Here is a 26,216-nt window from a genome sequence, read left to right on the forward strand (position 1 = left end):
CCCCGGGGCTCCGCCGCCGCCGCTCCTCCGGCCGGCCGGGCGACGACTCTCACGAAGATCGGGTCTCCCCGATCTTTTGTACACTCTTCGAGAGTGTACAAAAGATGGGTTTTTTTTACAGTTTTTTTTTTATTGTCTTGAAGTAGTTGTACAAAGAGGTTAACATCGAACCAATCCGTTTATAACTACAAAGCATCTTCATCGATGTCACCCCTTCCATCACCCTGTCGCCCCTTCCATCCCTCCTAACCCGGAACAGTCCTTGCATAACCCAGCCATTACCTTGACATTGTGCTGTGTGACACTACAAATGTTGCAGGCATATCCATTTTTTTTTCTCCTCTCCCCACCTAACAGACCACTAATTAAGTTAGGAAACAGTCGGGTTATCTTCAAGATAGATTCTCAAAGATAGACAGCTCAAAGGTTGGTTTGCCTGAGGAAGGGCCTCCAAGCTAATTAAAAGGGGAAATGTCTTTAAAAATCTTCCCTGAGTTTAGAGAAATTACAGTCTGATGCTGTTTGACACTTACGTAATAGCGCTTCTTAAAAATGAAATGATAGCTAAAAACAAATTCCACTGCGTGAGCGCCATAGTTTCAAAAATATGTGTATGCAGAAACAAACAGTTGAACTAAAAAGTTGACTAAGCTCCACCTGAGGTGTTGCTGAAAATCATTATGGTTTTCTGTGGTTATCTTTTTTTTTTTTTCTTGCCAGTCCGATGGCTTGATTCAGGGCCTGGGCACTGTCCCTGAGCTTATTTTGCTCAAGACTAGCACTCTACCACTTGAGCCACAGTGCCACTTCCAGCTTTTTCTGTTTATGTGGTACTAAGGAATCAAACCCAGGGCTTCTTGGGCTGGGAAGGTGGCTCAGTGGTAGAGCGCTTGCCTTGCATGCATGAGGCCCTGGGTTTAATTCCTCAGCACCACATAAGCAGAAAAAAAAAAGCCAGAAGTGGTGCAATGGCTCAAGTGGTAGCGCGTGGTGCAATGGCTCAAGTGGTAGCGCGCTAGCCTTGAGCTGAAGAGCTGAGAGACAGCACCCAGGCCCAGAGTTCAGGCCCCCACAACCAGAAAAAAAGAAAAAAAAAAAAAAACCAGGGCTTCAAGCATTCTACCACTAAGCCACATTCCCAACCCTATGGTTATCTTTTTTATTCGTTTTTAACATTACCAGGTGGTGGCAGGAGAGGTGCCAACATCATTGCCCTACCTTCATTTTATGAAGGCTATTTATAAATACTATACCCAACTAACATTTTATCCGGAAGTTGGACATAATCCCATAAACTGACCTTCCTCGGCGACTTATAGTGGTAGAATTATATAACTTCCTTATGGAAAATAATACAAATGCCATAACAAAAATTGTCTCTAAAAGATGAGTGTATTCTGTTGTAATTGAAATGAATTTATGTGTAAGTAAATATAAGCAAATTTTGGCTCAAGTATCCAACATTATTATTTGTCAGAAAATTGCAGAACCACAGTGGGCCATTATAGACTCACTAAAATGGCCAAAATTCAAATAAAATGTTGGCAAAGATGTGAAATAATTAAAATTCTTGCACAACATAGTAACTCTGCAAATTAGTATAACTATTGTGGAAAATTGTTGGAGATTTCTCTTTTTTGTCTTAAACTGTTATTAATTTATTTATTGACAATTTCTTTTAGGGCTAACATACTCTACCGTAAACTACGCAGTATTTATAGTGTGTTTTTGTTGTTTTTTAATAGCCAGAAACTAGCAGCAAAGCCATATACTGGTAGCTCAAACCTGTAATTCTGCTACTCAGGAGGCTGAGATCTAAGCCAACTTAGTCAGGAAAGTCCATGATACTTTTTTTTTAATCATATTTTTAATATATGTAAGTAGTTGTACAAAAAAGTTACCATTCAACTATTTTATAAGTACAATGTGTTTTGATTGATGTCACCCCTTTCATCATTCTCCCTCAACTGTGAGACTCTTAACCACAAAAAAAAAGCTGGAAATGGAGCTGTAGCTTAAGTGGTAGATTGCTAGCCTTGAACAAATTAGCCAAGGGATGATACCCAGGCCCTGAGTTCAAGCCTCAGTAATGCCGGGGGACCTAAAAACAACTTAGATCACTTGGCAAATGGATAAACAGATTGCATGTCCATGCAATGGAATGTTGATAATAAAACAGAACAAACCAGAGATATCTATAAACATAGGTAAATCTCAAGTACAGGTTGAGCAGAAGCTACTGAACTCATGTGATATCTCATCAAGATTAAGTCTAGGTCAAGCACGACTAATATGTATAACAGAAAGCTGACCAAAACCAGTGTAAGGGGGGCAGAGGCATAACTCAAGTGATAAGTCTCAGACGGTGAGTGAAAATGTCAGATCCAGTTCAAATCAGACAAGGAAAGGAAAGGGGAAATGGACTACTGTAAAATAAGTTTTTTTTGGGGGGGGGGTCCTGTCGTGGGGCCTTCAACTCAAGGCTAGTGCTCTACCACTTGAGCCACAGCACCACTTCCGGCTTTTTTCTTTTTGCTTATGTGGTGCTGAGGAATCGAACCCAGGGCCTCGAGCATGCAAGCAAGGTAAGCACTCTACCTCTGAGCCACCTTCCCAGCCCTAAAATAAGTTTTATAAGCAGTCCTTTTGATCTTGAATGGATTGGACAGATGTTTACTTTTTTTTTTTTATCTGAAACGAACACTCAAAACTCTGTACCTGATGCTTTTGTTCATCGGCTAGTGCTCTACCAACTAAGCCACAGCTCCAACCCTAGATGTTTACATTTGTTATGTAAGTTTTACTTTGATAAAGCTTACTGAAAAATTACTGGATGTGACAGATCTTCCTGTCATGGCTGCACTGGGGAAGCTTAGGCTTTTTTTTTTTTTTTGTCTGGTCGTGGGGCCTGAACTCTGGGCCTGGGCGCTGTCCCTCAGCTCTTCAGCTCAAGGCTAGCGCGCTACCACTTGAGCCACAGAGCCACTTCTGGCTTTTTTCTTTTTGCTTATGTGGTGCTGAGGAATCGAACCCAGGGCCTCAGGCATGCAAGGCAAGCGCTCTACCACTGAGCTACCTTCCCAGCTCCTTCCAGCTTTTTCTTTTTGTTTATGTGGTGCTGAGGAATTGAACCCAGGGCCTCAGACATGCAAGGCAAGCGCTGTACCACTGAGCCACCTTCCCAGCCCCCTTGAGACTCTTATCTCCAGTAAACCACCAGAAAACTGGAAGTGGCACTTTGGCTTAAGTGGTAGACCACTCACCTTGAGCTGAAGAGCTCAAGCCCCAAGACCAAAAAAAAAAAAAAAGGAATGGGGGAAGGGTAGCCTAATGGTCTTAAACACCACTGAGTCTGCAGCTTTTCTTCCAATTTAGATAAGGAAAGGATGGGTATTGAACAAGAAATAATGAAGCTGTTTCTGTTATACACAACTCTTCATTTATTGTTTCCACCAACTGAAAGGATAAGATGTATCTTGTATTTCATTTTGATTGATTGATTGTATTAATTCAAAATATTGTTGCACCAAAGATGTGCTTACTTATGGTAGGAGAAATTAGCTTCAGAACTTCGTTGTTTGGGTTAAAGACAGAACATCCAGAAGTAGAGTAGCTGCCCAAGTGGTAAAGTGCTAGCCTTGGTCACAAAAACTCAAGGGTAACACCCAGGCCTCAAGACCAGCACAAAAGAAAGAGAAGGAAAAAAAAAAAAAAAAGACAGAACATAGATCTAGGGCTAAATGCCTAGCTGCCAACCTCAGCTCCACTAATTAGCTGGGTAGACTTTCACATGTCACCTGACCTCTGTGTACTTTCCTTACCTATAAATCAGAAAAAGTAATATCCCCTACTGTGAAGTTACTATGATGATTAAAATGAGCAAGTGGAAAGTGCTGAGAACACTGGCACATAACAAGTGTTAGTTTCTATCATCATCATCATCAAAGCTCATTCAGAGCTTGTACTTGCTGAGGAAGTGGGTGCTAAAACATGATGGCCCCGTTCATCATTGTTGCTCTATTGCAGTTCGGGACTGTTTGGGATTTCCTGACTTACTACTGTAATGAAACCTCCATGCAGCCTGTGCTTTCCTTCCATTGGTTTTCTTTTTCTTTTCTTTGGTTTGCCTTACTCTTCTCTTGAAAGGAGGAGGATTTACATTTGTGGCTCAGTTAGCAAGTGTTGACTTTCACAAATACTGCTTTTTGTGTGAAAATGGTCAACTCTGCGGTATAGTGTATTAGTAGAAAACGATCATCTTACAGAATGAAGAAAATAGCCCTGTCTTATGTTATGATATTGAGTCCATGTTAATGGAATTTGATGTTAATTTGGAAATTAGGCATGCATAAGGATTTATCAGGAATTAAGCTCAGGCCGATTGAATATTACCTTTTTTTTTTTTTCTTTTTTGGCCAGCCCTGGTAGCAAGGCCTGGGTACTGTCCCTAAGTTTCTTTTGCTCAAGGCTAGCACTCTACCACTTGAGCCACAGTATCACTTCTAGCTTTTTTCTGTTTATGTTGTACTGAGGAATTGAACCCAGGGCTTCATGCATGCTAGGCAAGCTCTACCACTGAGCCATATTCCCAGCCCAAATATTACTATTTTTTAAAGCAGATTTTCTTTTATCCATTTGAGATAGGAAATCTCTTTTGTGTGTATGTGGTTATCCTGGGTCTTGAACTCAGGGCCTAGGCACCGTCCCTGAGCTGTTTTTGCTCAAGACTGGTGCTTTGCCATTTGAGAAGCCAGGATTATAGGCATGAATCACCAGCACCCAGCTTAGGAAATCTTTTTTTTTTTTTTAATGTTATTCTGAGGCTAAAGGGTTTTGCTAGTCCACTTTGTACTCTCCTCTACAGAGTTGTCCCTTTTTCGAAGTTAGCCCCTGTGGTGATGCACACAGCCTCTCCCTATTCAGAGCAGTGGACTCCACAGATCCTTGCCTTCCATATCCGTGCACTCCCTGAGTTTACTATGTAGATAGGTCTAGGATGGTTGTGTCTACTAAATGCCTCCAGACTTTTATCATTATTCCCTATACAATACAGCAGAACAATTTTATTTACATATTATTCATCATGTATTAGTTGAAGCAATCTAGAGACAATTTAAGACAAAAGAGGAGTTAAGCTCTTTTAAGGACTTTTTTCCTCCTGACCCAGATTCCCTCCCAACTCTTCCACAATGAATACATGCTAAGACAATGCTAAGATAAGGCCTGGTGGGTGGCTCATGCCTGTAATCCTAGCTACTCCGGAGGCTGAGATCAGAAGACTGGGGTTTGAAGCCAGCCTATGCAGAAAAGTTTGCTAGGCTCTTATAGTGAACCAACAAAACGCTGGACTGGGTGTGGCTCAAATGGTGCAACATCAGCAATAAGTGGGAATAGCCAAGCAAGAGCTCAAAACCTTAGTTCAAGCTCTGCTACCAGCCCCTACTTACAAAGCACAAAGACATTTCAGATTTTCCTCCTCGCTTATCTATCTCAACCCTGGCTTCAGCTATGCCCACTGGTAGGAGCCCCAGGAATTCCAGACCAGTGTGGTCATGTCTGCCACATGCTCTCATTTCCTGCCATATTTCTATCATCTTTACTTTTTCTTTTTGAGATAGAAAATGTCAAAGAGGGGGGAAATGGCTTTTGGAGGGGATACCACCCACCATTCCCCACTTCTCTTTTGAGTGATGATCAGGTTTTTCACTTACCTCACACGCATTGCAAGGGTGAATGGCTCCCCGTTCCACACTGGTGCTTCCCATAGACTTGTCCTCTGCCCTCAGTGCATGTGGACTGAGCCACCTGCTTCACCATCAGGGGTTTTGCTACCCTCCAGTTCCTGACATTATCCACACTGGCATTGTAGGAATCCTTCCCGACCATCCCAGGGGACTACGCGGAGGAAGGGAGGGAGGCAGGCACAGGAGAAACATTATTGTAAGGTTTATTAGAGGGGCCATATTGCCCTGGGAGAGGGAACACATGGTGTCTGTCCCTATCCAAGTGGCAGGCAGGTCTGGGGGTGGGGGATGAGGGCGGAAGTGAGGTAAATGCATGCACAGGTGGGACTGCACAGAGAGAGGGTGAGAACTCTAGGACAGGGAGAAGCTCAGGTCTGGGTGGAGCTGAGGACCAAAGGTGGACATAATACTAACAGACTTCCCATCCACAACCATTTCTGTCCCTTCTCTAGATGCCCATGTGGTCTGATGACTCTCTTCCTCCTCTGGTCATCCTGTACCATGTCATCTCCCTTAACTGCTATAACCATAGTGAGGCTTCCTTCCTACAAGCCTCAGTAACTGTGAGAGATCACACTGCCTGACTTCATCTGGACCTTCAATGTCTTGTTTGTTTGGTTTTGGCGCTTTTTTTGGTTTCAGTACTGGGGTTTGAACTGGGTCTGGGTGCTGTCCCTTAACTGTTTCACTGAAGGCTAGCACACTCTTACCATTTGAGCCCAACTTCTGTTTCACCTTTTTGTGGTTAATTGGAGATAACAGTCTCACAGGACTTTCTTGATCAGACTGGCTTTGAATTGTTATCCCAGATCTCAGCCTCCTAAATAGGATTACAGGAATGAGCCACTGCACTTGGCTTGGACCTTCAATTTTTATGGGAAAGTTTATTTTTTAATGGAAAAAAGTGTGAAATGAGCCTCCACCTAACCAGTACTTAGTGTAAGCTATGATTTCATGGCTAGTCTTGTTAATTTATTCTTTTAGTTGTTGTTGTTGGTCATGGGGCTTGAACTCTGCGGGCCTGGGCACTGTCCCTCAGTTCTTCTGCTCAAGGTAAGCCCTCTACCACTTAAGCCACAGCTCCATTTCCAGTTTTCTGGTGGCTAATTGGAGATAGAATCTCACAGACTTTCCTGCCTTGGCTAGCTTTGAACTGTGATCCTCAGATCTCAGCCTCTTGAGTAGTTAGGATTACAGGCCTGAGCCACCACTTCCCAGTTCTACGTAGCTCCCTTCCTAACTGGGATTACAGTTACATACCTTGAATCTCAGCCCGTAAATACCTTCTAATCTCTTAAGAAAGGATTAAAATGATGGTGGGGCACGCCTTTATAATCCTAGCTACTCAAGTAAGCAAGGAAGCCAGCCTGAGCAGAAGAGTCTAGTAGGCTCTATTGTCAAAATGACAAAAAGCTGGACTCAAAGCTATGACTAGATTGGTAGAGCAACAGCCAAGTTCACAAGCCAATAAGCTTGAGTACCTGAATTCAAACTGCCATAACAGAGTACTGTTCGCCAGGTGCCAGTGGCTCACACCTGTAATCCTAACTACTCTGGAGGTGAGACTTCAGGGTTTCAGTTCGAAGCTAGCCTGGGCAGAAAAGTGTGGGAATCTTATTTCCAATTAACAAGCAAAAAGCCAGACGTGGAGGTGTGGCTCAAATGGTGGAATGTCAGCCTTCAGCAGAAAAAGCAGGCCCTGTGTCGAAGCCCCAGTACCAGCACAAAAAATTCATTCACAGCCAGGCACCAGTGGCTCTCACCTGTAATCCTAGCTACTCAGGACGCTGAGATCTGAGGAGTGCGGTTCAAAGCCAGCCCAGGCAGGAAAGTCTGTAAGACTCTTATCTCCAATAAACCACAAGAAAACCAGAAGTGGTTCTGTGATTCAAGTGGTAGAACACTGGCCTTGAAGAGCTGAGGGACAGCACCCAGGCCCAGAATTGAAGCCCCACAACCAACCAAAATAAAAAAAAATCATTAAATTTTTCAAAATTAAAAATAGAGTTGAAGCTGGGCACTGGTGGCTCTTGCCTATAATCCTAGCTACTCAGGAGACTTGAGATCTGCCAGCCCAGGAAGAAAAGTCCATGAGACTCTGATCTTCAATAAACTACTCAGAAAAAGCTGGAAGTGATGCTGTGGCTCAAGTGGTAGAGTGCTAGCCTGGAGCACAAAGAAGCTCAGAAACAATACCCAGGCTCTGAGTTCAAGCCCCAGGACCAGAAAAAAAGTGAAAATCATAAGAATGAAAATAAAGTAACTTCTGCAAAGACCCACAATCAGAGCTGATTTTCATTCCCAGGACTACTTCACTCCAATATCAGCTCATGTTCTTTCAGTTCTACCCACTTCACATACCAAAGTTTAAAGAACACTCTAGAAGCTGATGTTTATTTTGATTGATGCTCTGTTCATTAAGCAAGCATGATTTTCCTTTGAACTTGATTTTGGTGTGGGGGGTACACAGTGGGTGTTCTCTCTTGGTCATGCAAGCCTGCTTTGTTGGATCAATTTCAAAGACTTGTCGAAATTCACAGGCACATTTTACTCTCCCACTTTCTGGAAATAAAATCTTTCTGGCTAAATAAATTTGTAATCGTAATCATTACTATAAAGCTAGTAACTATTTTTAAATAGTTCTTAAAACTTCATAGTCATGTATCTGATATTTTTGTAGACTTTGTTTTCTGATTGTTGACTGTCCCACACATAAAGTTTCTGATCTGTTACTTCTTGTTCTAATTTTTTAATTCATGCCACTAATAATCTGAAATCCCTTTACTCACTTCTCTTTACATCCCAAGCTTCTAGTCCCACATCCTATTCATATAAAAATTACATCATAGGGCTGGAGGCATGGCTTCAGTAGTGGAGCACCTTCCTGGCAAAACCAAGGCCCGGTATCCAAACCCAAGCACTACACCAAAAAAGTTGTTGTTGTTGTTGTCAGTCGTGAGGCTTGAACTCTGGGCCTGGCACTCTCCCTGCACTCTTCAGCTCAAAGCAAGTTCTCTACCACTTGAGCCACAGCGCCACTTACTGGCTTTTTCTGTTTATATGGTGCTAGGAATCGAACCCAGGGCCTCATGAATGCTAGGCAAGCACTCTACCACTGAGCCACCTTCCCAGTCCCCCAAAAGAATTGCCATAGTGCCCAGGCCCTGAGTTCAAGCCTCCAGGGAAGGGGGGGAGGAAGAGAGAGGGGAGGGAGAAAGAAAGGAAAGGTAGGAGAAGGAGAGAGAGAGAAGAGATTGTAGTCCTAGTCTTGGATAAGAAAGAATGGAAAAGAAGGATGAAGGGAGGGAAGGAAGGAAACAAAGAATATCATAGTCCAAATCAAGCATCACTTGAGCAGAAACTAATAGTAAAAAAGAAGGTAACTTCAGAAAAAGAACAGAAAGGAAAATGACAATACAAGTTGAAGTAGCATAACGTGAAGTTGTTTACGTAAGCACTTATTCCTTCCTCTTATTCTTTCATCTTGCATTTAGATTAAGTGGCAATTCTGACACGACACTTAGATCAGATCTGTCCACTTCTCTCTACTTACTGCCTTTGCTTTCATCATAATTTAAGCCATCTTCATTTCTTAACCTGGACAGCTACAAACATCTCCTAAGTGATGTCCTTGAATCTACATTCCCTATATCCATTCACATTTGTCTCCTCAGTAAACTTCATATGGCAAACCAAGGCCTTTTTTTTTTTTTTGAGACAATCTTGATGTGTAGCTGAGGCTGGCCTCAGACTCATGAACCCCATGTCTCACCCTCCAGTGCTAGAATTATAGACATGTACCACTACACCTAGCCACTACAAGGTTGTTTTTTGTTTGTTTTTGTCGCTTTTGTGAGTCGTGGGTCTTGAACTGAGCCTGGGTGCTGCCCCTGAGTTCTTCATCTCAAGGCTAGCATTCTACCACTTGAGCCACAGCACCACTTATGGTTTTCTGGTGGTTAATTGGAGATAAGAGTCTCGCAGACTTTCTTGCCCAGGCTGGCTATGAACCATGATCCTCAGATCTCAGCCTCCTGAGTAGCTAGGATTACAGGCATGAGCCACTGGAGCCTGGCTCTCCACCATAAGTTCTTTAAACTAAAAATTGTATTTTGTCACTCTGTTGCTGAAGCAGGAATGAACTTTTTTTTTAACTGTAATAGTAATTTTTTTTCTCCTAGTTTTATAAAGAGACATTTTTCAGACCTCTTAATTGCTCTGGTTTAGAGGGCTGGGAAGGTGGCTCAGTGGTAGACTGCTTGCCTTGCATGCATGAGACCCTGGGTTCGATTCCTCAGCACCACATAAGCAGAAAAACCCAGAAGTGGTGCTGTAGCTCAAGTGGTAGAGCGCTAGCCTTGAGCTGAAGAGCTAAGGGATAGCGTCCAGGCCCAGAGTTCAGGCCCCCTGACTGACAGAAAAAAAAAAAAAAAAAAGATAATGAACTTTTAAAATAACATTTTGGCAAAGCAAAGGTATGCCATGAATCTGGATTTTTCTTGCCCCTAATTATTTAAAATAACATAATTCAGTTGCCCAAATTGGGTAAGCTCTCATAACACCATCCCCATCTAGGTATCCATGTCCTGTCTGACACAGCTGCAATAAAGAAAATGTGCTGCCAGTGGCTCACATCTATAATCCTAGCTACTTAGAAGGCTGAGATCTAAGGATCATAGTCCAAAACCATTTCATACAAAAAAGTCCCAGTGAGATTCTTACTCCAATTAGCCATTCAGAAAACCAGAAGTGGAGCTGTAGCTCAAAGTATAAGGCCTTGCCAGGCACCTGTAATCCTAGCTACTCAGGAGGCTGAGATCTGAGGATCACAGTTCAAAGCCAGTCTGGGCAGGAAAGTCCATGTGACTCTTATCTCCAGTAAAGCACTAGAAAACCGGAACTGGCGCTGTGGCTCAAGTGGTAGAACACTCACCTTAAACTGAAGAGTGCAGGGACAGCGCCCAAGCCCAGAGCTCAAGCCCCTTGACTGACCAAAAAAAAAAAAAAGTAAGGCCTTGAAGTCAAAGCGAATACAGCCCAAAAAAAAAAAAAAGAAATAGGTACCTTTTTTTTTCTGACCAGGTATTGAACCGTGTTAATAGGTAAGCATTCTACCACCGAAATGCATCCCCTAGCCCAAGTGTATGTATCTGTAAACAGATTATTTACCACTCAGTTTTGACCACATTTAAAAGTTTATACACCGAGATTAACCAATTTCTCCTCATCACTAAGCTGGATTGCTCTCAGTTAGTGTCCTGAAATACACATCCTTCTCCAACTGCAACTCAATAAAAGAAGAGGAAAAAAATCCTTGCATATGCCTACAATTAGAGTGAAATTGAGTCAACCCTTCTTCTCATGTGCTCCTTCCTCCCACTTACTCTTGCCTTCTCTATTTCCCTTTTCCCTGTGGGCCCTTTAAGCAGCTACTGAGCAACTGCCATTGATGCTGCAACTGTCATAGATTCTGCAGGTTTTCTTCTGGATTCTTAAATGCATTTCATTTAGGACAGCCTTAAGTATTAATCATGACTTCTGATTTAAACCAAGCTACTGAGGATGATGAAGGTAAGAAATTATCAAGAGGAGCTTTGTTGGGACATTCTGAGTTCAAACTCTAGTACCTCTAGAGAGAGAGAAAGAGAGAGAGAGCGACATTGTGCCTTATTCTTCCATAATTGTTTTCTGGTGAGGTTGTTGGTTTGTTTTGTGCTGCTACTGAGGCATGAACTCAGGGCCTAGGTGATGTCCCTTAGCTTTTTTAGTCAAGGCTGACACTACCACTTAAGCCATAGTTGTATTTTTGTTTTTTCCTGTATATGTGTGCTGGGCCTGGGTACTACCTCTGAGCTTTGTTACTCAAGGCAAGTGCTCCACTTCTGGCTTTTTGGTTGTTAATTGCAGATAAGAGTCTCAGAACTTTCTTGCTTGCTCAGACTTTGAACCACAAACCTAATATCTTAGCCTCCTGAGTATACCTAAGATTATACCACTACACGGCTTCGTTTTCTGTTTTTTTGTTTGGTTGGTTGCTTGCTTGTTGTTTTGCTAGGCTACCTTTGCAATGAGATAGCTTCTAACCCATGACCAGTGGAGTGCCTGCTATGCCGTGACTGACCATGTGTTATATAGGTTTCTTAGAATGGTGATGCTGGTAAACACCCTTCCTGTTCTTCTCATGCATTACTTTGGCCAGCAGACTGGGGTTAGGAGTTCAATTTGAATATGGCACAAAGATTTTTATTTTTCTGAGAAAAGTCAATAATGCTATTATTCTATCTGTCTTGGTGGTGGTGGTGGTTGCAGTGGTTGCAGTTGCGGGGCTTGAATTCAGCGCTTGGTTGCTCTGCCTGAGCCTTTTTGTGCTCAAGCCTAGCTCTCTACTACTTGAGCCACAGTGTCACTTCCAGTTTTTGAGTGTTTAATTGAAGATAGAGGGTCTCACAGGAACTTTTCTGCCCAGGCTGGCTTTAAACCGTGATCCTCAGATCTTAACCTCTTGAGTAGAAATACAGGTGTGAGCCACAGGCACCTCGCTCTACTCTGCCTGTCTTAATGGACTGTCTTACAATTCAGGCTCTTACATGTATATCAAAACTTGATACAGAGAACAAATTCCCTTTGACAAATCATTTCAGATATGCTTAATCAGAAAATCTTCATGTCTCTTAATTTGTCTTTGTGCTTATTTTAATAACTGGCCTTTTCACAGAATTGGAAGGACAAAGGGTAAACAAATGCAGCAGTGGTACTCACTAGACACTGTTGAAAATGAACTATATAACCTGTGGGTAGGGATGGGAGGGAAAAACTGAGAAAGAACAAGGGAAGGAATGACATTGTCCAAAAAGAATTACCTGACTTATGTAACTGTAATCCTCTGTGCATGACCTTTATAATAACAATTAAAAAAATTCATGTAAAATAAAAGAGAAGTTCAGGGCTGGGAATGTGGCTTAGTGGTAGAGTGCTTGTCTAGCACGAATGAAGCCCCAATGAACCATATTAACAGAAAAAAACGGAAGTGATGCTGTGGCTCAAGTGGTAAAGTGCTAGTCTTAAGCAAAAGAAGCTCAGGGACAGTGCCCAGGCCCTGAGTTTAAGCCCCAGGATTGGCAAAAATAAATAAATAAGAAGTTTACTTCTTGGGGGCTGGGAAGGTGGCTCAGTGGTAGAGCACTTGCCTTGCATGCCTGAGGCCCTGGGTTCGATTCCCAGCACCACATAAGCAAAAAGAAAAAAGCCAGAAGTGGTGCTGTGGCTCAAGTGGTAGAGCGCTAGCCTTGAGCTGAAGAGCTGAGGGACAGTGCCCAGGCCCAGAGTTCAGGACCCACGACCAGACCCAAAAAAATAAAAAAAATAAATAAATAAAATATAGTGGAATTGATAAATGTGTGGTCATGTTTGTAGCATTGAGTATTGCAGGGGTTGGAGGTATGGCTCAGATGGTAGGGCACCAGCCAGCAATGAGTGAAAGCATCAGATACCAAATTCAATTCCCAGACTCAAAGGAAAACAAATAAAATTCATTGTTACACACTGAACGTTTTACTTTGCTGTATTTAAATTAACAATGTTGCCAAATGACATATAATACCCAATTTCTCCACCCAAACCTATTACCTTTAAGGATGGTTCTACTGTATAGTTCATTAGATCTAAAATTCCACAAATGTGATTTGCTTTGTATCTTTCCTTTCATTGATCTAGCCCCTTAACTTCATCTACATCATAGGCAGTAAAAAGAAATCTAAGAATGACTCTCAACATAATGGCCTAGTTATACAGCTTCATGCATTAAAGATCTCCAACTATTCAGACCTGCCACAGATACCTTATTGTCACTAGTTAAAAGGAAGTCCTGCCAAGCACCAGTGGCTCCTACCTATAATCCTAGCTACCCAGGAAACAGATCTGAGGATCATAGTTTGAAGCCAAGCCCAACAGGAAAGTCCATGAGATTCTTTATTTATTTATTTTTTTAGGTTAGCACTTTACCACTTGAGCCACAGTGCCACTTCTGGCTTTTTCTGTTTACGTGATGCTGAGGAATCAAACCTAGGGTCTCATGCATGTGATATAAGCACTTCTACTACTGAGCCACCTTCCCAGTCCTCTGTGAGATTCTTATCTCCAGCTGACCACCAAAAAGCTGGAAGTGGAGTTGTGACTCAAGTGGTAGAACACTAGCCTTGAGCAAAAGAGCTCAGGAACAGTACCCCAGGATCAGCACCAAAAAGAGGTGGTAGTGGGGAGAGAAGGATGGAGAAGAAAAAAAAGATGGGAGGGAAAGATGGCAGAAGGAAATAACTTTTTATTCATGTTTACAGCCAACACTAAGTGAACACTTCCTATGTATCAGATCTTGTTTTACTTAGTCATTCCAGATTATCCATCCAATAAATAATAAAGTGAGGTTTAAGCCTAGGTTTGGTTCCTAAGCTTGCCTTAGTACAGTATCTCGTTTAATACCTCCTTAGATCAAGCCTATGTTTCTTTTGGTCAGGGTTGCCACAAATCCCATCAGGTCATCCTATAGTGGAGTTTTATAAAATAACAAGCTTTTCTGAAGTGCATAACTTTTCAGTTCTTTCCTCTCACTTCTAGAAACTACATGTCTGTGTTACAGGGATTCACCTACCTACTAGAATTCAAAACAGCAGTTGCCAACTTCCCTATTTGTGTTACCTGCCAGGAGGGGAGGAAGCCGCAAAGGCAGGTCTCAGGCTTAACTTCTTTTTACATTTTCCAGGGTAAAAAGTATCACTGGGATGCAGAAACTCAAGGATGGATTCTCGGCTCCTTTTTTTATGGCTACATCATCACACAGATTCCTGGAGGATACGCTGCCAGCAGAGTAGGCGGGAAACTGCTGCTGGGATTTGGGATCCTGGGCACTGCCATCTTCACCCTGTTCACTCCCCTAGCTGCAGACTTAGGAGTTCTAGCCCTGGTTGTGCTGAGAGCACTAGAAGGCCTGGGAGAGGTAACTGTTTCATCTCTTCTTTTACATCTTATACTGTAATCTCATTCTCCTCTTAATTTTTTTGTTTTTTCCCCAGTCGTGGGTCTTTCAACTCTGGGCCTGGACACTGTCCCTCAGCTCTTCAGCTCAAAGCTAGCACTCTGCCACTTGAGCCACAGCGCCACTTCTGGTTTTCTAGTGGTTTATTGGAGATAAGAGTCTCACAGACGGGGCTGGGAAGGTGGCTCAGTGGTAGAGCGCTTGCCTTGCATGCCTGAGGCCCTGGGTTCAATTCCTCAGTACCACATAAGCAGAAAAAGCTAGAAGTGGTGCTATGGCTCAAATGGTAGATTGCTAGCCTTGAGCTGAAGAGCTGAGGGACAGTGCCCAGGCCTAGAGTTCAGGCCCATGACTGGCAAAAAAAAAAAAAATGAAAAAAAAAAAAAAAAAAAAAAGAGTCTCACAGACTTTCCTGCCAGGGCTGGCTTTGAACCACGATCCTCATATCTCAACCTCCTGAGTAGCTAGGACTCCAGGTGTGAGCCACCAATGCCTGGCTTATTATCCTCTTGTTTTAAGTAATACCATTCTTTGGTGTAAACATAAAACAAAAAGTAACACTGGGTAATATCAGTTGAGAATAAATCTTAGCTAAAACTAGATGAGCCCATTAAAGAACACAACAAAATCAGAAGCTTTCTCAGACTACAGAAAATGTTTTACAGACTCTATATAATTCATATCTTAGGAAATAAGAAAATAAACTATTGTTACAACAGTGAAGGTAACCCAGGTACCACTGGATTGTAGTTTGAAGCTACCCTAGGCAAGAAAAGTCCCTAAGACTCTTTTTTTTTGAGGGGGGGGCTCTGGTCATGGGGCTTGAACTCTGGGCCTGGGCGCTGTCCCTCAGCTCTTCAACTCAAGGCTAGCCCTCTACCACCTGAGCCACAGCGCCACTTCCAGCTTTTTTCTTTTTGCTTATGTGGTACTGAGGAATTGAACCCAGGGCCTCATGCATGCAAGGTAAGCGCTCTACCACTGAGCCACCTTCCCAGCCCATCCCTAAGACTCTTATCTCAAACTAAACACCAAAAAGCCAGAAGGGTAGGTATGGATCAAGTGCTAGAGCACTAGCCTTGAAAACAAAAGCTCAGGGACAGTATCCAAGTCCTGAGTTTAAGCCCCAGGACCAACACACAAACACACCAGTGAATGTAGGCTATACTTATCTCTCTCTTGTACTTTTGCCACATTTTACCCAATAGGCTGTTGAGTTGCTTTATTTTACCTTTAGATTTGTTATGTACAGAACATCCTCTTTATCATTTCTCCTTTCATGATTTCATATAACAACTATCCAAATTTATTTCTTATTCTTCTGGATATTTCTGCTATAAGAATTACTATTTCTGGGGCTGGGAAGGTGGCTCAGTGATAGAGCGCTTGCCTTGCATGCATGAGGCCCTGGGTTCAATTCCTCAGTACCACATACGCAAAAAGAAAAAAGCCGGAAGTGGCGCTATGGCTCAAGTGGTAGAGTGCTAGCCTTGAGCCTTAAGCTGAGGGACAGTGCCTAGGCCCAGAGTTCTGGCCCCACAAGGGGACCCAAAAAAAAAAAAAGAATTCCTATTGCTAGCCGGGCACCAGTGGCTCATGCCTGTAATCCTAGCTACTCAGGAGGCTGAGATCTGAGGATGTCGGTTCCAAGACAGCCTGGGCAGGAAAGTCCATGAGACTCTTTATCTCCAATAAACCACTAGAAAACCAGAAGTGGTGCTGTGGCTCAAAAGGTAGATCGTTCACCTTGAGCTGAAGAGCGCAGGGACAGCGCCCAAGCTCAGAGTTCAAGCCCCACAACTGACAAAAAAAAAAAAAAAACAATTACTATTGCTCAATGCCAGTGAGTCTGGTCTGTAATCCTAGCTACTCAGGAGATCTATCTACTCAGCTGAGATCTGAGGATCCAAGTTTGAAGCCAGTCCAGGCAGGAAAGTTTGTGAGACACTTATCTCCAGTTAACCAGCAAAGGGCCAAAAGCAAAGCTGTGACTCAAGTGGTAGAGTACTGGCCTTGAGCAAAAAAGCTAAGGGACAGTGCTCAGGCCCTGAGTTTGAGCCCCAGTACCAGCCTGCACAACGCATGACCACACACGCACATTATTATTACAATTTTTTTTTTTTTTTGCCAGTTGTGGAGGCTGAACTCTGGGCCTGGGCGCTGTCCCTCAGCTCTTCAGCTCAAGGCTAGTGCCCTACCATTTGAGCCACAGCGCCACTTCCAGCTTTTTTTTTTCTTTTTGCTTATGTGGTGCTGGGGAATCGAACCCAGGGCCTCATGCATGCAAGGCAAGCACTCTACCACTGAGCCAACTTCCCAGCCCCTATTATTACAATTTTTTGTCTTTTTCTTTCTTAGATGTTTATCATTTTTAATATTTTTATAATTGTTTTTGTTTCAATGTAAGTACTGGGGCCCAAACCTAGGGCCTTGTGCATACTAAGTAAGCACTCTACCACTGCACTATACCCCTAGCCCTATTTTGAAGTTGTTTAATTCCAGTATTTCTTTTTTCCCCCACTTTTATGTTATATCTACATCTTTAAGTAATCTCTTTTTATTTGTAACTTTTAATGGTACCCTATGAAAACTAGACATTGGTTTAACTTTGCTGTCTTTATTTCCTTAACTCAAGCATGGTGATTTCTAATTCTGACATGTAGCATGAAGTTCACATTGGATGGTATTGTCTTATGTGGGAAAGAACATCAGCTGCAGGCAGAAAATCATAGATTAAGTAATAATTCTAACAATAAGATTTAGGATAAGTCCTAATTACTAAGCCTGAATTCCATCGTTTTAAAAATTGGAATAAAGCTGGGCATGGTAGTGCAAGACTGTAATCCTAGATGGTTGGGTGCCTCAAGCCAGAAGATCTCAAGCTAGAGGACTACCTAAGCTACATAAGGCAGCTTAATGAGTCTTTCACTCCGAATAAAAATTTTAAAGGGGGGCTGTTAATGTGACTTAGTGGGTAAAGTGCTTCCCTAGTATGCATGAAGCCCTGGATTCAATTCCTAAGTATCACATAAACAGAGAAAGCTGGAAGGGGCGCTCTAGTTCAACTGTTAGAGTGCTAGTCTTGAGCAAAAGAATTTCAAGGACAGTGCCCAGGCCCTGAGTTCAAGCCCCAGGACTGGCCAAAATAGAAAAGAGGATGCAAGCTGGTTTGTGGCTCACGCCTGTAATCCTAGCTACTCAGAAGGCTGAGATCTGAGGATCTCGGTTCAAAGCCAGCCTAGGCAGGAAAGTCTGTGAGACTCTGATCTCTAATAAACCACTAGAAAACTAGAAACTAGAAGTGGCGCTGTGGCTCAAGCCGTAGAGCGCTGACCTAGAGCTGAAGAGGGCAGATAGCGCCCAGGCCCAGAGTTCAAGCTCCACGACCTACAAAAAAAAGAAAGAAAGAAAGAAAAGGATGCACAAGCTAGATCTAAAATATGCTGGGACATGATAAATTATACAGGACTCTAGATTTGCACACACAGTGAGACCAAAGGAAGATGCTCTTAGGCAAGGAACACAAAGGCACAATGCCTATGCATCTGATCATACAAAATGTTTAGCGAAATGAAATCCAGGATATGGAAACAAGATTTTTTCTTTGTTGTTGTTTTTGTTTTCATTTTGCCTTGTTTGTTCATTATCTGTTTTGGCTAGGGTAAGGAAAATACAGAAATGGAGGAAAATGGATGAACAAATACAGCAGTGATACTCAGTGCTTTAAAGTTTTATCATTCATTCAAGTGTTCTTGCTTTGTTTTGATGTGCCTAAGGGCTTGAACTAAACTCAGTGTATGGGTGCTGTTCCTTAGCTTTTTCACTGAAGACTAACACTCTACCACTTAAGCCACTTCCAGCCTTTTGCAAGTTGACTCTCAGACTTTCCTGGCCAGCCTGGCTTTGAACCATGATCCTTAAATAGCAGCCTCCTGAATAGCCAGGATTACAGGCATGAACCATGGGCACCCAGTTGCATCCAAATGTTCTTATTTTGTCCTTATCAATAAAGGTCTATTAACTAAACCTTTCCCAATTACAAAATAAAAAGTATCCCTCTATTACCAGGTTATTCTCATTGCGAGAATAAAATGTATTTGTTTTTGTTGTTGCTGTTGTTGATAGTCATGGAGCTTGAACTCTGTGCTTAGGCATTGTACCTTCACTCTTCAGCTCAAGGTGAGCGCCCTACCACTTGAGCCACAGCACCACTCTGGTTTTCTAGTGGTTTATTGGATATAAGAGTCTCACGGACTTTGCTGCCCGGGCTGGCTTTGAACTATGATCCGCAGATCTCAGCCTCCTGAGTAGCTAGGATTACAGGTGTGAGCCACTAGTGCCCGGCTTTGTACTTTATTTTTCTTTGATCCAAGTATTAATGTATTCTCATATTGTAGCTTCCTGTTTGTGAAACTTGTTTTTAACATTATAGCTTACTGTTTGTATCACTGCTGTCATCACAGGTGACTATTTCTTTTCTAACTAGAATTGAAGTTGTGTTTACACAGAGGTTCTCTCAGCCTTCGCCATTTTTCCCATATGTATTACATGCTTCATCCACAAACTGAGGTCAGCATCGTCCATCCTTCCTATCTGATTTACTATAAATATACCTACATTACTCCAAGGTTTAGACCAGCATGTCCACAGCATAATTTCTTTACTCTATAATTATTCGTTAATTTGCAGTATTCCTTAGTATTTTTCTTTTTCCACATTTTTTTTCTTTTTGGTCAGTCATGGGGCTTGAACTCTGGGCCTGGGCATTGTCCCTGAGCTCTTCACCTCAAGACTAGTGTTCTACCTCTTGAGCCACAGTGCCACTTCCAGGTTTTTCTATTTATGTGGTACTGAGGAGTCAAACCTAGGGCTTCATGCATGCAAGATAAGCACTCTACCACCTTCCCAGTTGCTTAAGGTTGACACTCTACCACTTGAGCCCCAGCACCACTTCTGGCTTTTTCTGTTTATGTGGCACTGAGGAATCGAACCCAAGACTTCGTGCATACTAGGCAAGCACTAAACCACTTCCCAGCCCAGTATTTCTATTTTTTATTTATTTATTTATTTTCGGTGCCAGCCCTGCAGCTTGAACTTGGGGCCTGGGTGCTGTTCCTTAGCTTTTTTGCTCAAAATTGGTGCTCTACTACTTAGGCCACAGCTTCAGGCTTTTTTGGTGATTAAGTGGAGATGAGAGTTCCACAGACTTTCCTGCCCAGTCTCACTTCCAAAATTATAGGTGTGAGCCACCAGCACCCAACTTCCTTTTTGTTTTTGAAAGGATCAGTAAAATGTACAAATTTTTTTTTTTTTTTTTTGGTTAGTCATGGGGCAGCTATTTAGCTCAAGGTTAGTGCTCTCCCACTTGAGCCACAGTGCCACTCAGCTTTTTCTGTTTACGTGGTACTGAGGAATTGAACCCAGGGCCTCATGCATGCAAGGCAAGCACTCTACCACTGAGCCACCTTCCCAGCCCAAACGTACAAATTATTAAGGCACTTACTTTTCACTCTATTAAGTTGTGATAGGAAAAGAATATACTTTTTTTTTTTTTTTGGCCAGTCCTGGCTTGAACTCAGAGCTTGGGCACTGTCTCTAAGCTTCTTTTGCTCAAGTCTAGCACTCTACCACTTGAGCCACAGTGCCACTTCAGCTTTTTTCTGTTTATGTGGTACTAAGGAATTGAACCCAGGGCTTCATGCATGCTAAGCAAGCACTATACCACTCAGCTATATTCCTAGCCTAAGATACTTTTTTAATAGACTGCTAACTAAACATCTCTAGAATGAGAATGGTCCCTTGATTTTTTTTTTTTTTTTACCAATCTGGGGCTTGAACTCTGGGCTGAGTGCTGTCCTTCAGCTCTTCAAATCAAGGCTAGTACACTACCACTTTAGCCACAGCACCACTTCCAGTTTTCTGGTGGCTTATTGGAGATCAAGAGTCTCATGGAATTTCCTCCCCAGGCTGGTTTTGAACCTCAATCCTCAGATCTCAGGCTCCTGAGTAGCTGGGAATATAGGCATGAGCCCTGCTCCTGACTGATCTTCATAATAATTAGGCAAGGTAGAATCTTACCTGTCTTTTTACAGTTGAAGCAACTGATATTTAAGGATTTTAACAATTCTAAAGTTACACAGCTAAGAAGTGGCCAATACTATGAATCTGTAGATTTGAATGTATCAAATCCGTTCTGTCTTCCTGTCCTATGGTGTCTCCTCATCTATCAAGTCTTTGCGGGCCCCTTTTCCTCTGTGTTCCATTACATCTGCAGATCAGTAATTGGCATCCACAAAGCTATCATTAAGGGAACCACTACACATAAATACTCTAACTGAATCAATCCTTTTTTTCTTTCCTTCCTTCCTTTCTTTTTCTTTTTGTATCAGTAGTGGGGCTTGAACCCAGGGTCTTGTGTGCTTGCAATTGACTTTTTTGCTTAAGGCTAGCACTACCATTTCAGCTACAGCTCTATTTTCAGCTTTTTGGTGGTTAAGCAGAGATAAGAGTCTCACAGACTGTCCTACCTGGGCTGGTTTTGAACCATGATCCACAGATCTTAGCCTCCTAAGTAGCTAGGATTACAGGCGTGAGCCACCAGCTCTGGTTTGATTTTTATCCAGAAATTATATTGTAACAAAATAGTTGATTTAAATCATAGCAAAACTTGCTTGTATTTCATCAGAAATATTTTCCCCCCTCTTTAGGGCGTTACATTTCCAGCCATGCATGCCATGTGGTCCTCTTGGGCTCCGCCTCTTGAAAGAAGCAAGCTTCTTAGCATTTCATATGCCGGTAAGGTAACTATTCTTAGAAGATTTTTGCTATAATATATTTTATATATAAACCAACATTGGAAGAAAAATCAGTGTCTTCATGCCAGCATCATGGAATATTGGCTGACTTCCTTGGAAGAACATAAGTTTTAAAAGGTATAACTTCATTATTCAACTTTCTTTTTGTGTGTGTGTGTGTGTGCTGGTAATAGGTTTGAATTCAGCCTGGATGCTGTCCTGTAGCTTTTTCACCCAAGGTTGTGGCTACTACTTGACTTACTCCTTCCAGTTGACTACCACTTGACTCACTTCCAACTTTTTGGTGGTTAATTAGGGATAAGAGTCACAGATTTTCCTACCCAAGGCTTGATTTGAACTGTGACCCTCAGATCTCAGCCTCCTGAGTAGCTAGGATTACAGGCTTGAAACCACCATTGTTCATCTTTTTTCTGACTCAACAGCATACAGTAATATGTCTTAATTGCCTAGTATCATTTTCCCAATCTGCCATCATTTTATTTCCAAGTATGTTATTTCTTCAAATGGTAGATATAAAGAATGCTGGGTTTTGTTTTTCCTTTTTTTATGTCTTTTTGTATTTAGGATTGAACCCAGGATGTTACACTTGCTAGGCAAGTGCTTTGCCATTGAACTACATCCCAGACTAAGAATGCTGTTTTTAAAGGGAGGGAAGAATTGAGCACTTTTTTTCCTTTAATTGTGGCTTCTAATTTGATTATGGAATGAACGTATCCTTCAGCTCTCTACACTTCTGTTCATGGGCCTTTTTTTGCTCATTTATTTGTCATCATTTTGAGCTACAGGTGAGAAAACATGAGTTTTCTTTCTTTTTACTTTTTTCCTTTTTCTTTTTTGTCAGTCGTGGGGCTTGAACTCTGGGCCTGGGCACTGTCCCTAAGCTCTTCAGCTCAAGGATAGCGCTCTACCACTTGAACTACAGTGCCTCTTTCAGCCTTTTGTGGTCATGTGGTGCTGAGGAATCGAACCCAGGGCTTCATGCATGGAAGGCAAGCACTCTACCACTGAGCCACCTTCCCAGTCCTCATTATCTCTGTAGTAGATAGATTTGAAGCAATTAGAGGTCTAAAAAATGTCTTCCCAGTCCCAAACATGAGTTTTCTACATGTGAATTATAATTTTACCAGATTACATAAGAATTTACAGCCTTCCAGTTCGTGAATGGAAACATTTCTTTTCTTTTCTTTTTTTTGGGGGGGTCTGGTCTTAGGGCCTGAACTCTGGGCCTGGGCGCTGTCCCTCAGCTCTTCAGCTCAAGGCTAGCACTCTACCACTTGAGCCACAGAGCCACTTCCAGCTTTTTTCTTTTTGCTTATGTAGTGCTAAGGAATCGAACCCCGGGCCTCATGCATACAAGGCAAGTGCTCTACCACTGAGCCACCTTCCCAGCCCCTGGAAACATTTCTACTTGACTAATTTGTGTTTGTTTTGTTTTTCCTTAGAGGAGAAGTATATTGTTTTTTGTTTGTTTTCTTTTAAAGAGAAGTCTAAATATGTAACCCAGGTTAAGACTCACTGTATAGCCAGTCTGGCCTCCAACTCAAAGCCTCTGTTCCTCAGCCTCCCAAATGCTAGGATTACTGACATATACCACTATGCCTGACTCCACCTAACTAAAGGGGTGGGGGTAGAGGAAGGCAGTACTGGGGTTAAACTTTGGGTCATACATGTGCTAAGCAGTCTCTAGGTTGAGCCACACTTCCAGCTCTGTTTTGTGCCCCTCTTGTTTATTTAATAGTTTGTTTACTGCAGTGTGAGCTCAGGACCTTGAACTTGCTACACAATCACTCTCACTGAGCCATACCTCCAGCCTAGCATTGGTTATTTTTGAGACAGGACCTCACTTCTGTCCAGGCACATGCCTAGACCATAGTCCTTCTTCACCAAAACTGGGAAGTCAGACACAGTCTACTAAGCCCTAGTCTCTTCTGTTGAGATGAGATCTAGAAGAGTTTTATGCCTAGACTGGCCTGGAGCCATGTTCCTCCCAATATCAGCCTTCTGCACAGCTTGTATAATAGGCATGTGCCACCACTCTGGGCTCTGGGTTGAGAAGAGGGCATCACAAACTTTTTATGCCCAGAGTGGCCTCCAGCCTTCTCCCTCTCTCATCCTCCCAAGTAGCTAGGATTACAGGCATAGGCCAGCCTCAGGCCTCTGTTCCACCTGACTGATTTTAATTACAGTGATTGGGAAAGGCCTGTCTGTGGTGACTTTTAAGTTATCATCTGAAGGATGAAAACAAATCAGTCATGCAAAGAGCAGAGAGAAGATCAATCCAGCTGGCTAGAATATCATGTACAATGATTCATATACAAGGACTCTCAGTGTCCTAAGCCATTAGAACTCTTAAAATAACATAAAAATACAAAGGGTTGTTTTTTTGGGGGTTTTTTGCTTTACTTTGTTTTTGTTTTTCCGGAGTGGAGCCTGAACTCTGGGCCTGGGCACTATCCCTGAGCTCTTCAGCTCAAGGCTAATACTCTACCACTTGAGCCACAGCACCACTTCCAATTTTCTGGTGGTTAATTGGAGAGAAGAGTCTCACTGGACTTTCCTGCACAGGCTGGCTTTGAACCACAATCTTCAGCTCTCAGCCTCCTGAGTAGCTAGGATTACAGGTGCTGGGCTAAGAGTTCAAAGTTTTTCAAAGAAAACCACTTTGGGTAGCTAGAAGAAGATAATGAATAAAGAGGATAATGGCAGAAGATAAAGATTCAGAAATAAACAAAAGCCAGATCCTATCAAACCTTACAGACTGGATTGAAGATTCCTTGCCTCCTGCTATATAAGGGGTAAACATTAGGCTCTCCTAATGTTGTTGTAGTTGTTTTTGTAGTGACTTTTTGGGTTTTGTTGGGACTGTCTCAAATTATAAGCCAGATTTGTCTTCAACTTGATATTCCTCAAGGCTTGTTCTCTATCACTTGAACCATAGCTCTGCTTCTAGCTTTTTAGTGGTTAATTAGAAATGAGTCTCATAGACTTTCCTGCCTGGGCTGGCTTTAAACCAGGATCCTAAAACCAGTCTCCTGAGTAGCTAGGATTACAGGCATTAGCCACCAGTATCTAGCTCAATTTACATTTTTTGTTGGTGGTGGTGGTGGTTGTTGGGCTTGAACTCTGGGCCTAGGCACTGCTCCTCAGCTCCAGGCCAGTGCTCTACCACTTGAGCCACAGCGCTACTTCTGGTTTTCTGAGTGGTTTATTGTAGGTAAGAGTCTCATGGACTTTCCTGCCCAGGCTGGCTTTGAACCTTGATCTTTAGATCTTAACCTCCTGAGTAGCTAGGATTTCAGGCATGAGCCTCGAGGCCCCACTCAATTTACATTTTAAGACTATTTTTGCTCCTGTGAGTTGATGTGAGAAATCTGATGATAAGTTCTCTAACAGGATCTGTGTCTGGTTCCCCTTTACCTGTGGAATAAAGTCTGAATCTCAAGGGTTCAAAATTGCTGAGTCTGCCAAGCACTGGTGGTTCACTCCTGTAATCCTAGCTACTCAGGAGGCTGAGATCTGAGGATTGTGCTTTAAAGCTAGCCCAGTCAGAAAAAGTCTGAGAGACTCTTTTTTTTTTGTCGGTCGTGGGGCTTGAACTCTGGGCCTGGGCGCTGTCCCTCAGCTCTTCAGCTCAAGGCGAGCGCTCTACCACTTGAGCTACAGCGCCACTTCCGGTTTTCTGGTGGTTTATTGGAGATAGGAGTCTCACGATCTCTCCTGCCCGGGCTGGCTTTGAACCATGATCCTCAGATCTCAGCCTCCTGAGTAGCTAGGATTACAGGCGTGAGCCACCAGCGCCCAGCTCTGAGAGACTCTTATCTCCATTTAACCACCAGAAAATCGGCACTGTGGCTGAAGTGGTAGAGTGCCAGCCATGAGCCGAAGAGCTTAGGGATAGTGCCCAGGCCCAGAGTTCAAGCCCCATGACCAACCAAAAAAAAAAAGAATGCTTAGTCTTTGCTCCTTTATTGCAGCTAGCCTGGAGCTTGCACACAGTGCCTGACATGGGGTTAGTACTTCAAAACCAACCTATTTTTCTAGCTTTATCTTTTGTCTTTTTCCTTCCCCCAGAGTGAAGTACTCAGACCCACTGTGCTTTCCTACTGCTACTCTGTTACTCATCCTGTCAGACCCTTTTTCCCTCTTTGTTTCTATGAACCATACCTGTTTCAAAGTCTAGTTGCTCCTGTGTATCATTTCCTCACTTCTAAATATCAGAGATAATGTCTCCTGTATTAATTCTGTGATGCTCTTTGACTTTTTTTTGGTGGGGGGGGACTGGGGTTTGAACTCAGAACCTCATGATTGCTAGGAAGGTACTCTACCATTGAGCCATGCCATCAGTCTTTTTTCTTGGTAACAGTCTGAGGGCATCAAAGGGTGTCATAGACTTTCCTGCCCTGGCTGGCGTCAAACCTTCATCATCCTCCAGGTCTCAGCCTCCTGAATAAATAGGATTACAGGCATGAGCCCAGTACTCTGCCTTCTGTGATTCTTAGCACTTCCTAACTTGTTATAATTGCTGGTTTATTTTTGTCTTTAACATGGACTAAAACTTGAAATCAGACATCATGACTCATCCATCAGTTTAGCTCCCATTGCATTTACTAAAATGTCTCAGATAGTTAA

The 26,216-nt window shown here is 42.6% G+C and overlaps 1 protein-coding gene across 1 annotated transcript in view; it reads left to right on the forward strand.

Moving 5' to 3' along the window:
* Positions 1-26,216, forward strand: part of Slc17a5 (solute carrier family 17 (acidic sugar transporter), member 5) — a 79,984-nt gene that overhangs the window by 31,330 nt on the left and 22,438 nt on the right. Inside the window, exons 3-4 of the mRNA XM_013035291.1 lie at positions 14,500-14,733; positions 21,480-21,567. Coding sequence (XP_012890745.1) covers positions 14,500-14,733; positions 21,480-21,567 — 322 coding nt within the window. The remainder of the gene's footprint in view (positions 1-14,499; positions 14,734-21,479; positions 21,568-26,216) is intronic.

Source organism: Dipodomys ordii, unplaced genomic scaffold (assembly GCF_000151885.1).
Source record: "Dipodomys ordii isolate 6190 unplaced genomic scaffold, Dord_2.0 Scaffold208, whole genome shotgun sequence".
In the NCBI taxonomy this organism is placed as follows: Eukaryota; Metazoa; Chordata; class Mammalia; order Rodentia; family Heteromyidae; genus Dipodomys; species Dipodomys ordii.